The sequence below is a fragment of the Phyllostomus discolor genome, chromosome 2, assembly GCF_004126475.2.
Source record: "Phyllostomus discolor isolate MPI-MPIP mPhyDis1 chromosome 2, mPhyDis1.pri.v3, whole genome shotgun sequence".
NCBI classification, from domain to species: domain Eukaryota; kingdom Metazoa; phylum Chordata; class Mammalia; order Chiroptera; family Phyllostomidae; genus Phyllostomus; species Phyllostomus discolor.
The window spans coordinates 210,055,132-210,068,287 of NC_040904.2; the positions used below are offsets into that span (position 1 = coordinate 210,055,132).

At 57.7% G+C, this 13,156-nt stretch overlaps 1 protein-coding gene across 3 annotated transcripts in view; it reads right to left on the reverse strand.

Annotated features, from left to right (window-relative positions):
• Window positions 1-11,170, reverse strand: part of PLA2G6 (phospholipase A2 group VI) — a 50,675-nt gene extending 39,505 nt beyond the window's left edge. For all 3 annotated transcript variants that reach the window (XM_028533314.2, XM_036019618.1, XM_036019619.1), the window contains exons 1-2: window positions 11,053-11,170; window positions 1,701-1,953 (exon numbers count right to left, since the gene is read on the reverse strand). In XM_028533314.2, the coding sequence (XP_028389115.1) occupies window positions 1,701-1,909 (209 nt within the window). In that variant the 5' untranslated portion in view covers window positions 1,910-1,953; window positions 11,053-11,170. The remainder of the gene's footprint in view (window positions 1-1,700; window positions 1,954-11,052) is intronic.
• Window positions 11,171-13,156: the final 1,986 nt, after the last annotated feature.

Below are 13,156 nucleotides of genomic sequence, written 5' to 3' on the forward strand. Positions count from 1 at the left end.
CAGTGCAGGTGTCGTCAGTGAGGAACTGCGGGCGAAGGGCTGGGCCCCCTGAGATGAAAGTCTGCCCGCAGGGGGGCTCAAGCTTCTGAGACAAATGTGGAATCCTGTCGAGGGGTCTTTACAAGTCACAGGACTTGGTGAGGATTTGCATGTGGAGGGTGCGAAGGCCCCAGGACAGGGCACCTCCAGAGTAGGGATGAGCGGCGCCCCCAGGCGTGGACCCCCTGCCCTGGTCAGCTGTGCACCCGGAGCAGCCGGCCCCAGCTGCAGCCAGAGTCCGGACTAGCCCTGCTGTGTTAAAACCGCTGTCTGGACTGGCCACGGAACTGTGTTCTTTGCCCAGCTGCCCACTGTGGGTGCCTCTGCCTCAGGTTCCTCGTGGAGCCAGGCCCTGATTGCCGCAGCCTTGCTCTTCTCCGGGTGGCTGGACCTTGACCGCCACTGGCTGCCACTCTCTGAGACTCTTGCTGCCATGCCTCCTTAATCAGCATGATCCCCAGAGGTTCCCTCCAGCCCCGGATGCCCCTGCGGCCCAGCCAGAGCCGGCTGCCTCCTCCGCGCCCGCCGCCCCGCAGGTCTGGAACAGCCCCATCCGCTCCGCTCTGCAGACACACTCCTACTCATCCTTCCACACGAGGAGGAGCCCGCCAGGAAGGGGTTGCCCTCTGTGTCCCCACCGTTCCGTGGGCTCCGCCTCTGTCACAGCACCCCCCGCATGGCACTGCCTGGTTGGCAGGTGGCCCCTCCCGAGGACCGCATGTCCCTTAAAAGCACAGAGCGTGTTTTGTCATCTCGCAGGGGCAGCCAGGCCTGGCCCGGGGCCTGGGACCCCAGAGACACCGGGGATGCTCGGTGCCTGTCAACTGGGTGGATGGATGGAAGATGGGCAACCAGATGGACGAGTAAACGGAAGAGGGGCAATCGGTCCCAGCCCAGCTCAATGCCAGCCTGCAGGGTCCCACGCTGCTCCGGCCCCTGCATTTTGGGTCCTTGGACACTCCTCTGTTTTTCCCAGCAGCCCTGCAGCTGGCTGCTGAGCCCCTCCCGCTAGCCCAGGGCTGTCAACCTCATTTTCACCGGGGGCCACATCAGCCTCGCGGTTGCCTTCAAAGGGCCAAATGTAATTTTAGGACTGTATAAATGTGACTACTCCTCAATAGTTAAGTGACAGCTCAGTGCTGCCACCAGGTAGAAACAAGGTACCAAGCCGCATAAAACAAGGTGAAGGGCCGGTTATGGCCCTCGGGCCTTGTGTTTGCCACCTGTGTTCTAGCCCATGCCAAACCCAGTGTGCCCCAAGAAGTGACAGCTGTCTACCCCTTATAGGCTCTCCTGAACACAACTGGGCCAGGCCCAACGAGGTGGTCATGCCTTCAAAGACCCAGGGCAACAGGTGACCCATGGGCCTTACACGACTGACCCCCCTCAGCTCCCCCACTCTCGCTCCTTCTCTCTCCATGTGGGTCAAATGACTCCAGGGCAGGGGACAGCCCAGTCTTCTACCCCCACACCCCTGCTCCTGGGACCCTGGTGGGCCCGAAGGAGTGGAGTCTAGGAAGCCCCTCCCTCCACTAAAGAGGAGTCCCCCCTCCCACCTTTCTCCTGACCCCTGGGATGAAGACCCAGAGCCAGGGGACCGCTAGTCTTGACCTGGGAGGAGTCAAGGAAAGGCATGTGTGTCGTAGCTGTCCATCACCCACCGGAATCCGCTCTGTGCGTTGCTGGGGTCGACCAGGACGCACTCCCAGGCGCGACCGGAAGCGTTCTGGAACAGAATCAGCTGCCCTTCCTCCCGAACCCGGCCCCTGGAGCTGTAGTCGGCCACTGCCACCTCCTTCACCCGGAACGGGTGTTTGAACAAGGTGGTGACGCCGCTGAGGGTGCTGACCAGGCGGCCCAGGAACTGCATCTTCCACAGGGCTGGTGGGGGCGCTCGCCGCCTTCCGCCTCAGCCTGGAAGAAAGCAGGGTCTCTGGTCAGCGGGGCTCGGTCTCCCACGCCCACCCCTCCAAGGGCAGCGGTTCCCTGCCCAGGCACCCGGAGGGCTCCCCACCAGCGTGGTTCCCGGGTCTGGGCCTGGAGGGATCTGAGAAGGAGGGGATACGCAGAAACGGCACGAGGGGGAGGTGGGAATGCCTAGTGGGAACCACAGAGCTGCCAGTGGCACAGGGGCCAGGCTGCCCCGCTCCCAGGCCCTGCTTCCCAGCAGGGACTCCGCTTCCCCATGTGCAGCGTGCGGCTCCGCTGATCAAAGGGACGCACATGTAGGTGGCCCTGCCCCGTGCCCAAGGAGGGGCTCCCGCTACCCACGTAAGGTGGAGAGGCAACTCTGGGTACTCAAAGAGCTCCGCACGGGTCATTTCAGTCCCCCAGACAAAACCGGTGTCCCTTCTCTGCTAGAAACTGCAAGGGGACTGGGGGGCATCTCCCACTCTCCCAGGGCAGGAACTGCGAGCATGTGACTAAAATCGCTAACGCCCACGGCACTGGTTTCCCAGGTTGTTCTGAGGGACCCAGAACCAAAGCTCCCTGGAAAGGAACATGAATGAAAGGACTCAGACAGGTGAACCCGGGTCGGGGCGAAAGTCTACGCTTCCTATTTGCAGGGTCTCAGTTTCTGCTACGGGAGTTATCCCTGGGCTGGACGGGGGTTAGATGTCTTGTCACATCCCGGGACCCCAGGAAGCACTCTGCCTTCCTAGGTCAGTGTCGCCAAAGCCAAGTGACGATTAGCTAGAGGCCACCTCTGCCTCTGTGCCAGAACATCGCCCGCCAAAGGAGCGTGTCACACACTGAGGACTGGTCACGGAAGTGTGGGTGTTCTGGGGAGTGTGGGCATCTGAGTGGACACTGGTCACACCCTGGCCCACGTGTTGAGGAGAGGATCGACTTTAGGATGAGAGGAACAAGAGGCCGCATTCAATCATCGAAACAGGGACTGCAAGTCAACAATCATAATTACATCAGACACGTTTACTGAGCACTTACTAGGTAGTAGGCCCTGAGCTAATTAAGCACATCACAGCACTGTCTCATTTAATTCTCCAAGACACGCGAGGATGACACACTGAGCACACAGTACAGCTCTGGAGCAAAACTGAGCTCAAATCTCAGCCTTGCCACTTGCCAGCTGTGTGCCCTTGGGCAAGTTACTCAACCTCTCTGAGGCTCAGTTTCCTCATCTGTTACATGGGGACCATAACAGTGACTAACAGAACCTAGCAGATAGTTAATGTTCAAGAAACATTAGCCCTCTTTGCTTGGCTCCCTCTTACAGACCAGGAAACCCAGGCTTACGGAAGTGTGACGGCAGGGCTTGGAAAAGGCTCGAGGCACTGCGCCGTCCCTTCCTCGCCTGATCAGTAGCGCCACGTGGTGCCAGCAGACCCAGGCCTCGGGTTGTCTTCTTTCAGAGGAGAACAGTGCTCAGTTCTTGTGTAATAGGATGAAATGAGAACATTTGCGAGAATGCTTTGACGGGGTCAAGTTCCTTCCTTCTTCTGCATCGAGAACTCTAAGGACCGGGGAGCTGGGGTGCCTGCACCCCGCCCCACAGCCAGGGAAGGGGAGGGGTCCCCGAGGGCAGGTGTGGGAGTGGGTCCCAGGAGAAGAGCCCTCAAAACGGAGGACGGGCATGCACATCCATGTGCACTCTGAAGACAACGGGGCCGGTTGTAAACTGTCAAACATTGACCCCGGGGACACGATGTGGTCGTTAACACCTGTGATGGGGACGGTGATGACAACTCAGGAAAAGCACGTGGCATCCTGAGTGGGACAGGCTCGGTGGCGTGGCATCCACGGCGTGCCCCGTGCTGCTCCGGGCCACAAGCACGGCCCGCGGAGCCGCTGCCGGCCTCCCCCCTTCCGCCCCGCCCTGTCAGCTCCCAACCACGCAACGCCGGAAAGCCACGCTGTTCCACACCCCCTCGCCTGTCCGCGCTGACTTGTCTGCCCGGCATGTCCTTCCTCGCCTGTGGCCCCCGCCAGTCTGTGCAGTTCCTAACTCGCTGCTCACGCCAAACCCTCCCAGAGCACCCCCATCTGCGCTCCGGCCCTGTTCCAACTGCTCACACGTGTTACCCATTCCGCCCGCACCCACCCTATACCGCTGTTACCCTCGCTGGACACGTGAGAACATCAAGGAACAGAGAGGCAAAGCAACAAGCCCGGGTCACACAGTCAGCGGGTGGAGGAGGGGGGACTGGGGGCCCAGGGGCTGGCTCTGGAGTCTGTGCCTCTGTACACTTATCCTGGCACCACGCTTGGCCCACAGGACGCTTGTTAAAACATAGTTTACGTAATTAAACTGAGAAGGATATACGGTGCCAAAAACAAAAGAGATAGTCATAAAAAACATACCAAAATACTAAAAGTAGATAAGAGTATTGGGTTTATGGGCAATTTTCTTTAAGATTTATTTATTTACTTTCAGAAGGGGGAAGGGAAGGAGAAAGAGAGGGAGAGAAACATCAGCGTTTGGCTGCCTCTCATGTGCACTCTGCCAGGGACCTGGCCCGCAACCCAGGCCTGTGCCCTAGACTGGGTGGGAATCGAACAAGCGACCCTTTGATTCTCAGGCCAGCACTTAGATCACTGAGCCACACCCGCCAGGATGGCAATTTTTTGTTCTTTTCCCTGTTTTCCCAAAGGCATAGAAAGTGTTGTATTTGTTTAAAGAAAGTAGGAGGGCAGGCTGAGCCCCTGGGGTCTGGGCTGGGGAGACGGTGGCGGGGGGCACGGAGGCCTGGCCCAGAGAGGCAGCTTGGAGGCTTCCCAGAGGGCAGGGCAGCTGTGCCGGGGAAGGGGCCCACCAGAGGGGGGAGTCAGTGGCCCGAAGTGCCAGGAAACCCACTCGGGTGTCGGCCCACAGCGCCGGGGAGCCCGCTCGGGTGTTGGGGCAGAGAGCCACCCCGGGGGTCTAGCGGGAGGGAGGGAAGACACCCGCCCCAGAGGAGGCACACCCTCCAGGGTCCAGGCCGGCGCGGGGGTGCCTCCCACACACCGACAGCAGCCTGGCCACTACAAGGACACAGCTGGCTCTCTTCCCGCCTCCCCGGCTGGGCCAGAGGACGAAATGACACAATGCAGGGAAAGTGTCCAGGGCGCTCTGGGCACACAAACAGTGGCCATTATTATCACGAGGTGGAAGAAAGGAAACGAGAGCCACGGGGCCACATCCTGGAACAATCCTGACAGGCCAACCTGGAAAGCGGCAAGCAGGGAGCAGACAGCGCATGCGAGGTTTCCGTCCCTCCGCCGGCCCCCGACCTCTGACCTTGGAACCCGGGGTTTTTTCCAGCACAGCTGCAGGGGAGGATGCGGGGTGGGGAGCCAGCTGGCTGCTGTTTGAACCTGCGAGGTCCCTTCCAGCTGACCCCTTCCCTGCAGGGCCCTGCCACTCTCACAGCTGCTCGCCCTTTCACCTCCCCACGGCATCGATACTTGCTTCCACTCACTGGTAACAGTTCCCCACCCTCACCTGGGCTTGTTCCCTGCACCTAAGGGATACCAGGGTCACCCGACAGGGACCACGTGCTGCTGGGCACCTGACACTGCCTCAAGCAGTCTCTCAAATGCCACAAGCAGTGAGACACGAACCCAAGAGCCTGCGTGGTGCCAGTGACGGTGACAGAGCTGACTCCGCTCCAGGCCTTCTCCAGGCCGTCAATTCCATGTCCCCTTAAGCGTGGATATTTTTGGCCGGTTCTCCTTGGCATTGCTCCCTGACCCCGTCAGAGGCCCAGCTTGCTTGCCTGGTTCCTTCAGGGAGGAGCTACAGTGGCTGCGGGGTGGGAGGCGCCCCTGGGGGACCGTGAGGCAGAAGGATGGGCCACGGTGTCCCCGTTTCAGAGATGAAGAAGCTGACACCCAGAGAGGCCTTAAACGGTGGGTGCTTAGAGAGCAGTTTTAAAAGGACGTGTTGCGCCCTGGCTGGTGTGGCTCAGTGGACTGAGTGCCGGGGTTGCAGGCCAGGTCCCAGGTTGGGAGCACGTAAGAGGCAACCACACACTGATGTTTCTCTCCCTCTCTTCCCCTCTCTCTAAAAATATTTTTTAAAAAACAAGGACATGTTGATGTCCACCCCTGCCCCCCAAAAACAACAACAAACAACTGGGACCAGAGGGCAACTGGGACGAACTATCTTGGGTGAATGCCCTGCCAAGTGGCTAGTTGGGCTCATGATAAAATGACTAGTCACAGGGGACTCAAGCCCAGTTCTTGTCTCAAAAAGCGTGGGAAGGCATGGGGACAGGAGCCCGCATGACCCATCTGGGTCCAGGTGGCACAGAGGAGGGGCTGCAGGCACTGCTGCTGTCGACACAAATGTCAGCATGAATGGTAGTCGCCATGGAGCCATCACCCAGCATCCGCCCAGCATCCGCGATGCCCACCCCCCCGCAGAGTCCCCTCGCTCACCGACGAGGAGACCAGTGCGGCAAGTGTAGCAGAGGGTGGGGAGCACGCGCGTTGGTTTGGGGGCCTGGGTAGGGAGAACTCAGCCCCCAGGTATCTGGTCCCTCCTCAGCCACGAATTCCCTGAAGGACTCGGACACGTCTCAGGCGACAGAGGACGTGCAAAGCTACCAGGTGTGCAAACGGCTCTCCTGGAGTGCAAGGGCCCACTTCCCGGCCTGTCCTTCGAGGCCCAGCTGCCCCCTGGGAGCACTCAGGGCGCTAGACCCGCCCCCCCGCTAGATCCGACACTGTTCCTTCCAGCTCACACCATCGCCCGTTCTGTACATGCGCACCACGAGGGCCGGGTCCACCCCACCCACCTTACACCCCCCCACGCAAATCAGACTCCCCGACCAGTGGCTCCCCATCGCCTTCCAGAGGAAGGATGTGAGCATCCCGTCCCGGCAGCCCTCCGCCCGCACCACCACTGCAGCCACACTGCAGCACCAACGCCTCCAGGTGCGTGCCACGCTCGGGCCTCAGTGTCCCTTCCCGCCCACTCTCCCTCTCCTCACCCCAGCTCTCTCCCGTCTCGGAGGATGCTCTCAATAAAGGACTGTTAGACCAGTGCACGACCCCTTCTTGTCCTTCAAGACTCGGCTCGCCTGCCACCTCCTTTAAGAACCATGCCCTGTGTCTCCCCTGCTCTCAGTCCCCCTTGTCCATGCTCCTCCCTCTGTACGCCCACCGCCCAGTGCACACCCCCACTGCAGCCCTTGTCCTGGGTTTGGGCTGCCTGCCTGCCCCCTTTTATTTACCCAAGCACCTAGCTAGTAGCAGCTATTTAACAAATGTTTGGTGAGTGAATGAGTGAGAACTAGTCAATGAGCCCCCTGTACCCCTCCCCCTCCTCTCCCATCCCTCGGAGGTAGTAAGAGACCACACACCCGACTCCACACCCACTCTGAGCTGTGCCACCACAGCAGAAAGGCTCAGGGGGGGAGCCTTCCCACCCTGCGCCAGGGAAACCTTCCTCAGGCTCCTGCTGGGCGCCCGGGGTGGCCCTGAGCTTTGGTCTGGGAAGTTCAGCTTCCTCTGCCACCAGCTGAGTTTACTCATACTCCAAGCGGGAAACTCTCGAAGCCTTCTGCTTCCTACTTGAAGGAGCCTGGCCAGAGGGGCAGGGCGGCTGCCCGGGCGCTGCTTGACAGGATCCACAGGCAGCCAGGCTGGGAGGCTGACCTCACAGGCCTGGCCACGTGGGGACTCTGGGCGCACACACAGAGCTGCTGGAGCTGGGGACCTGGCTTCAAGAGCCCTGCTGCTTACGACAGGATGTCCTGTGATGGGAACAGCGGGCACAGGACAGCCACCCCCTCCCGTGCCGCCGGTGTCTCCCCCCAGGCTGCTGCCCTGGCGGACGAGCCAAGAACACGGGGTCTGGTCAGGGCACTGAGCTCAGCTGACCACGGCAGGCTTCCTTCCTGTACGTCTCAGCACACAGCACGTGAGCGCACCTGCGCCCCAGCATGCTCCACGGCTGGCAGGGTTTTCACGTGTGTTAGCTGACTCGGGGCTCACAGATGCCCATCAAAGAGGAAAAGTGCAATTGAGGGGAACACGGGAAACCGAGGCCCAGGGAGAGGAGATGGGAAGTGTCGCCTGACCAATGGACACACGCCTCCTTCCTCAGGCTCCTGGAGAGCACTAGGCAGAGGGCCTGCACACAGTAGGTGTCCATTAGTGCGTGAGGAAAGCCTGGGTGAAAGGAGGGGGCGAGTCAAATGGCACTGCCACCCGGCACCTGAGCCTCTGGACCTCCAAGGCCGCCTCCAAAACAGATGTCCCTCCAAATGGTCACTCTGACCCCAGCTCGTCCCTAACTCTTTCCTAATCGAGTGACAAGTGGGAAGGAGCTCGCCACGTCACCTCACACCCCAAGGACACCGCTACGTTCACCCAGCACCCACTGAGTGCCACGTGCCTCACCAAGATCTTTAGGTGACTAACCTATTTAACCCCGAAAACACTCACGAAAGAAGGCACGTTACACCCAGGAAACAGGCACAGGAGATTACGTAACCTGCCAGACCCCAGCCGTGCCCCGCAGATGGCCGCCAGGAGCAGAAAGCCTGGACAGGAAAGGGCTGCGCGAGGCTTGGGTTTCAGACTCTTCCCTCCGCAAGCTGAGGCCCTCATCTCACGGCTGCACTGCCATCCATACGAGACAGAGCCAAATGCTCTTTCAAAGGCAGAAAAGGTGCCTCATGCATTCTGCCCAGCGGGACCTCGGCTGGAAGCAAAGTGCCCTCGACCAGACCGACGTGTTGCTGGAGCTCCTGCGGACAGGAACGGACATAGCTCCAAGGAACTCGGGGCTGGCGGCGGGCTACGGGTGGCCCATGGTATGACTCACCGTACAAATATTTACTGAAGACCTGTTGTATGGCAGGCGTTGTTCTGACTGCCGAGGGGGCACTAATGAACAAAACAGACAAAATCCCTACCCTCCCAGGACTTCCATTTTAGAGAAGGTTATACATGATGAAGAAGACAAACAGACAAAAAAAATATCCGTAGGTTCAGATGCTGATTACTAGACATTAACTTAACAGGTCACTCCGGCTGGACGCGGAGTACGTAAGCATCAGATATAAGCTTTGGCCTGAACAACGGAAAGAATACTGCCCTCTCTTAAAGACGGGAGAGTGAGGGGTGGGGGGAACAGGTCTGGATGAGGGTGGGGAAGGACAACAGAGTAAATGTTGAAAAGCCTAAGTTCCAGGTGCTAAGTATGTGGGCGACTAGCTCTGTGGGTCTGCCTCTCAGGGGAGAGGTCCGGGCTGGACTGGAGGTAAAAATCTGGGAGCCGTCAGGGGAGAGACGGTACTTGGAGTTATGAGGCCGGATGAGAACACCAAAAGAATGAGGACGGACAACAAAAGAGAAGAGGCGTTTAAGGCATGAGCCCATTAAAATGTTCTCCAGGGAGCCACCCTCCACAAAGCGACGCTGGTAACACAAGCGTCTCCCTCCGAGCAGCAATGGGCACACGCAGTTAAAGTCCTCCTTCCTCTGTGGCTGATGTCATTCTGCTGAGTGAGGAGGAAATCCCCTTTGGGGGCACAGACATCTCACAAGACAGTAAGCCATGGACGGAGAAAAGGGGGCCCGGATGACAGCAGTGACCCTCACGCAGCCGGGCAGTCACGCCGGCTCTGGTGTTGGGAAGGACTGGACTCAGGTTCCGGCTCCGACCCACCTCAACCGGTGCGGCTGCAGGCCGCTCGCCTGCCCTCTCTCCCCCTTGTGCTAAATGGGAATAGCACTGGCTCCACGAAAGGCAACCTACAACAGAGTGAACAGTCCGATACCACCTGTTAAACAGATGAGGACTGAGGAATGAACGGATGGATGGATGGCTGGATGGTAAGGACTACATAGAAGAGCCCGACAGAGCGCATGATCAATCAGCGCTGCCCAACACTAAGTGAAAGACTAAACAAAGTACCTTCTACTTGTCTTTCCCCCTTTTTTTTTTTCCTTTAATTCCTTTCCCTTCCCGTCCATGGCCATCCTGTTCACAAAGCTTTGCCTTCTGTATTACACCTCCAAGTTTGAACCTCCCAGCAACCTCAGGATGGCAGGAGATACCATCCCCACCGTCACAGACGGAGAAACTGAGACTTCGGTGAAAAATGGCCACAGAACCCCAGGCAACAGTTTGAGACACAGGCACAGGGACACAAAGCACTGTGTTCAGCCCAAGGGTGGGGCATATGTGTTGCCAAACCAAACCTGCCTAACATCCTGTTGGGTGGGTAAGAGCAGGTGAGGGAAAAATCCAGAAGTGTAGGGGAAGTGAAGGTATTTGTCTGATAATCCATTAAAAAAAAAAAAAAAAAGCCCACAGATCCCTGAGCCCCGTGCCCTCCCTTTCCCACAGCCAGGGGCCTGCGTGTCCGGGTCACATGGTCACATGGGAGGGTCACACGCACCCGGTCACCCGCTTCCAGGTCATCTGTAGAGCAGGAGGTGGGCAGGAGATGGGGGGGGGGGGCGAGCTGGGGGCTGGGAGACTCTGGGGCGAGGAGGTACGGGGTCGGGGTCGGGGGCAAGCAGATGAAACCCGGAGGCGCAGGACCCACAATCGGCAGGGAGAAGCAGAGAATTCGAAATGGGGAAAGTAAAATGGAGGACAGGAGGGGCAAATGAGGGGAAGTGGGGCTCAAATGGGAATACACACAGGCGGGAAACTCGGGAGCGCTCCGAAAGGCACCGGAAAAAAACAGGGGGCAATGAGAGGGGCCAGAGAGCTGGGGTCACGGGAGGCACCGAGAGGTGGGGAAGGGAGGAGGGGCTGGCTCGGGGAGTTGGGGACGGCCAGAGGGGAGACACAGGGCAGACTGGGGTCCCACTGCGTTGAGGCTGGGGTCCCTGGGGGACGAGAGCGGCCGCGGGATGGGAGTGGGGGACGCCGGTGAACCAAAGGGAGGAACCTGGGGTCACACGGGTCACACATGGGTCAATGGAAGACATGCCTCGGAATCGGCGACCACGGGGAGGGTGCGAAGTGACACCACGAAGTCCGGGGCGCTGAGGAGATCTGGGAAGCGCCCCCCCAGGCCCCGCCTCCCCTGCCCCGTCACTCACCTCGCCTTACTCAGCACTTCTACTTCCTTCTAGTTCAGCAAACAGGCCCTGGGTCACACAGCCCCCGCCCTCCGCCAATCAGCGAAGGCCGCGCCTCCCCAGCGGCTGCGGCCCCGCCCCCGCGGTGCAAGCGCTGCGCGCGGGGAAGGCGGGCACGGGGCGCCGCCATCTTTTGTAACTGCCCAATGGGAGGGGCTTCCATCTCCGAGGGAGGCCGGGCTGTGAGTTGCGGCCAATCCTCGCCGGTGGGGCGCGGCCCTGTTTGTGCTGGGCGGAAGAGCCTCGTGAGGGCCGGTTGGCAGACATGTTGGTGAGGGGCGCGAACCTTGCCCTGCTCCGCCCTCCGCATCCTGGAAAGGTCCGAGGCCTGAAGCCGAACCTAGTGTTAGTGGCGGTTAATAAAAAGAAAACTAAAACCAACAGAGACATAGGGCATAACAGGGAGGAACCTGCTTTGATTTGCTAGGAACCCCCCCAAGCCATGGTTGCTAGATTTAGCAAATAAAAATAGGGATGCCCAGTTAAATTTGAATTTCAGGTGAACAACCAAAAATTTTCAAGTATAGTTAGGTTCAAAAAAAAACTCATTATCAGGCATTCCTACTCCAAGCCAGTAGTAGGAAGTACCTTAGCACTTTTAGGAGAAACTTGGGCAAAAGACTTGATCTCTGTGAGCTCGGCTGAGAAGCGAGCACAGTATTACCTTACAGGGTGGTTGTGACGCCGACAGATAGATTAGCCCCCAGGTCTCTACGCTGGATTTCAATAAACGGCAGTTGTTACTATTAGTAATGTTGAGAATGAGGTATGCTGGAAAGAAACAAGGGCGCTGGGTTTTAGTCACAGACCTGCTTCTGACAGAGGCGATCCGTACCCCTCTGCCACCCACCAAGCTTGATTGGACAACTTTTAATCCCCTAACAATCCCCCGATCCGAGGTCTAGATGAATTCTCCAAACTGCTCTTTGTCCACGTGGGAAACGGAGTTGCTGTTGTCATTCCTATGGAAAGAAGGGAGTTTGGTCCTCCGTCTGTCCAAGGATATTAGTGCCCAGACTGCGGGCAGCCAATGCAGCTGCAGCAAGGTGTAGTTAAGAATCTGGACAGGTGATACACTAACCCGTAGTAACTAATATCAGTACAGAGTTTTACCAGTTACAAAGTAACTAGACTTTACATCCATCATTGTTGGGTTGAATTACTCATGTTGGCATTTTCAAGGATGTTGATGTAAGAAACATTCAAACCTGTAGATAAATTTTGTTTGAGTTTATTTGAGCCAAACTGAGGACATATTCCAGGAAGCAAGATCTCAAATGCTCCAGAGAATAATCCTTTTGCAGGTTTTTGTATGCATTTGAAATTAAGGAAGATTAAAGAAAGCAAGGTGGGGATTTGGATTACAGGATACTTGAACAAGATTATGTGCGCTCTTGAGGATTAATACCTACACCCCCCCCCCCCCCCCCCCGTGAGGGTTAGCCCTTCTGGTATTTCAGAGGTGTGTTAACCTAGATGCACAAGAACAATGAACAAGGCTGGCTTAAAAACCTTTCACTAAAGAAGTTACAGGCCTGGGTGATGACTACCTGCCCAGGTATGAATTTGTGATCCTATCACCCTGTGAGGTTACCTTCCGCAGAACCCCTTTTCTTCGTCCGCACAGATGTGGAAACTGTTCCCTGAAACTAATTAAAATTTTGCTCGAGAGTTTCAGCTTGGCGTGGAGAGAATAGGATGAAGACTCACAATTCTCAGTGAAAATATCTTACCCTATGCATCCATCGCAAGTGGAATTAGGGTGATGGTTATCAGGGCGCTCGCAGGAGGCCAGGCATACCAGCGATCAGACTGGAGAAAATGTGTAGGTTTGACAGAATGAGTCCCATTCTTCAGCACACATCCACCTTTGTGTTCACGATGAATCTGCGATGCAAGTTTATCAAGACAGACACACAACTGAATCTGAAATGCAAAATAGGCGGAGGGAGACCGCATCACTCTTCAGGCACACTCCAAGATGCATGGCAGAAATTAATCCAAGAGAATCTCAGGACCTAATTGAGCCGAGTGCCCCTCCCCTAGGTATATCTGGTGAAAGCTG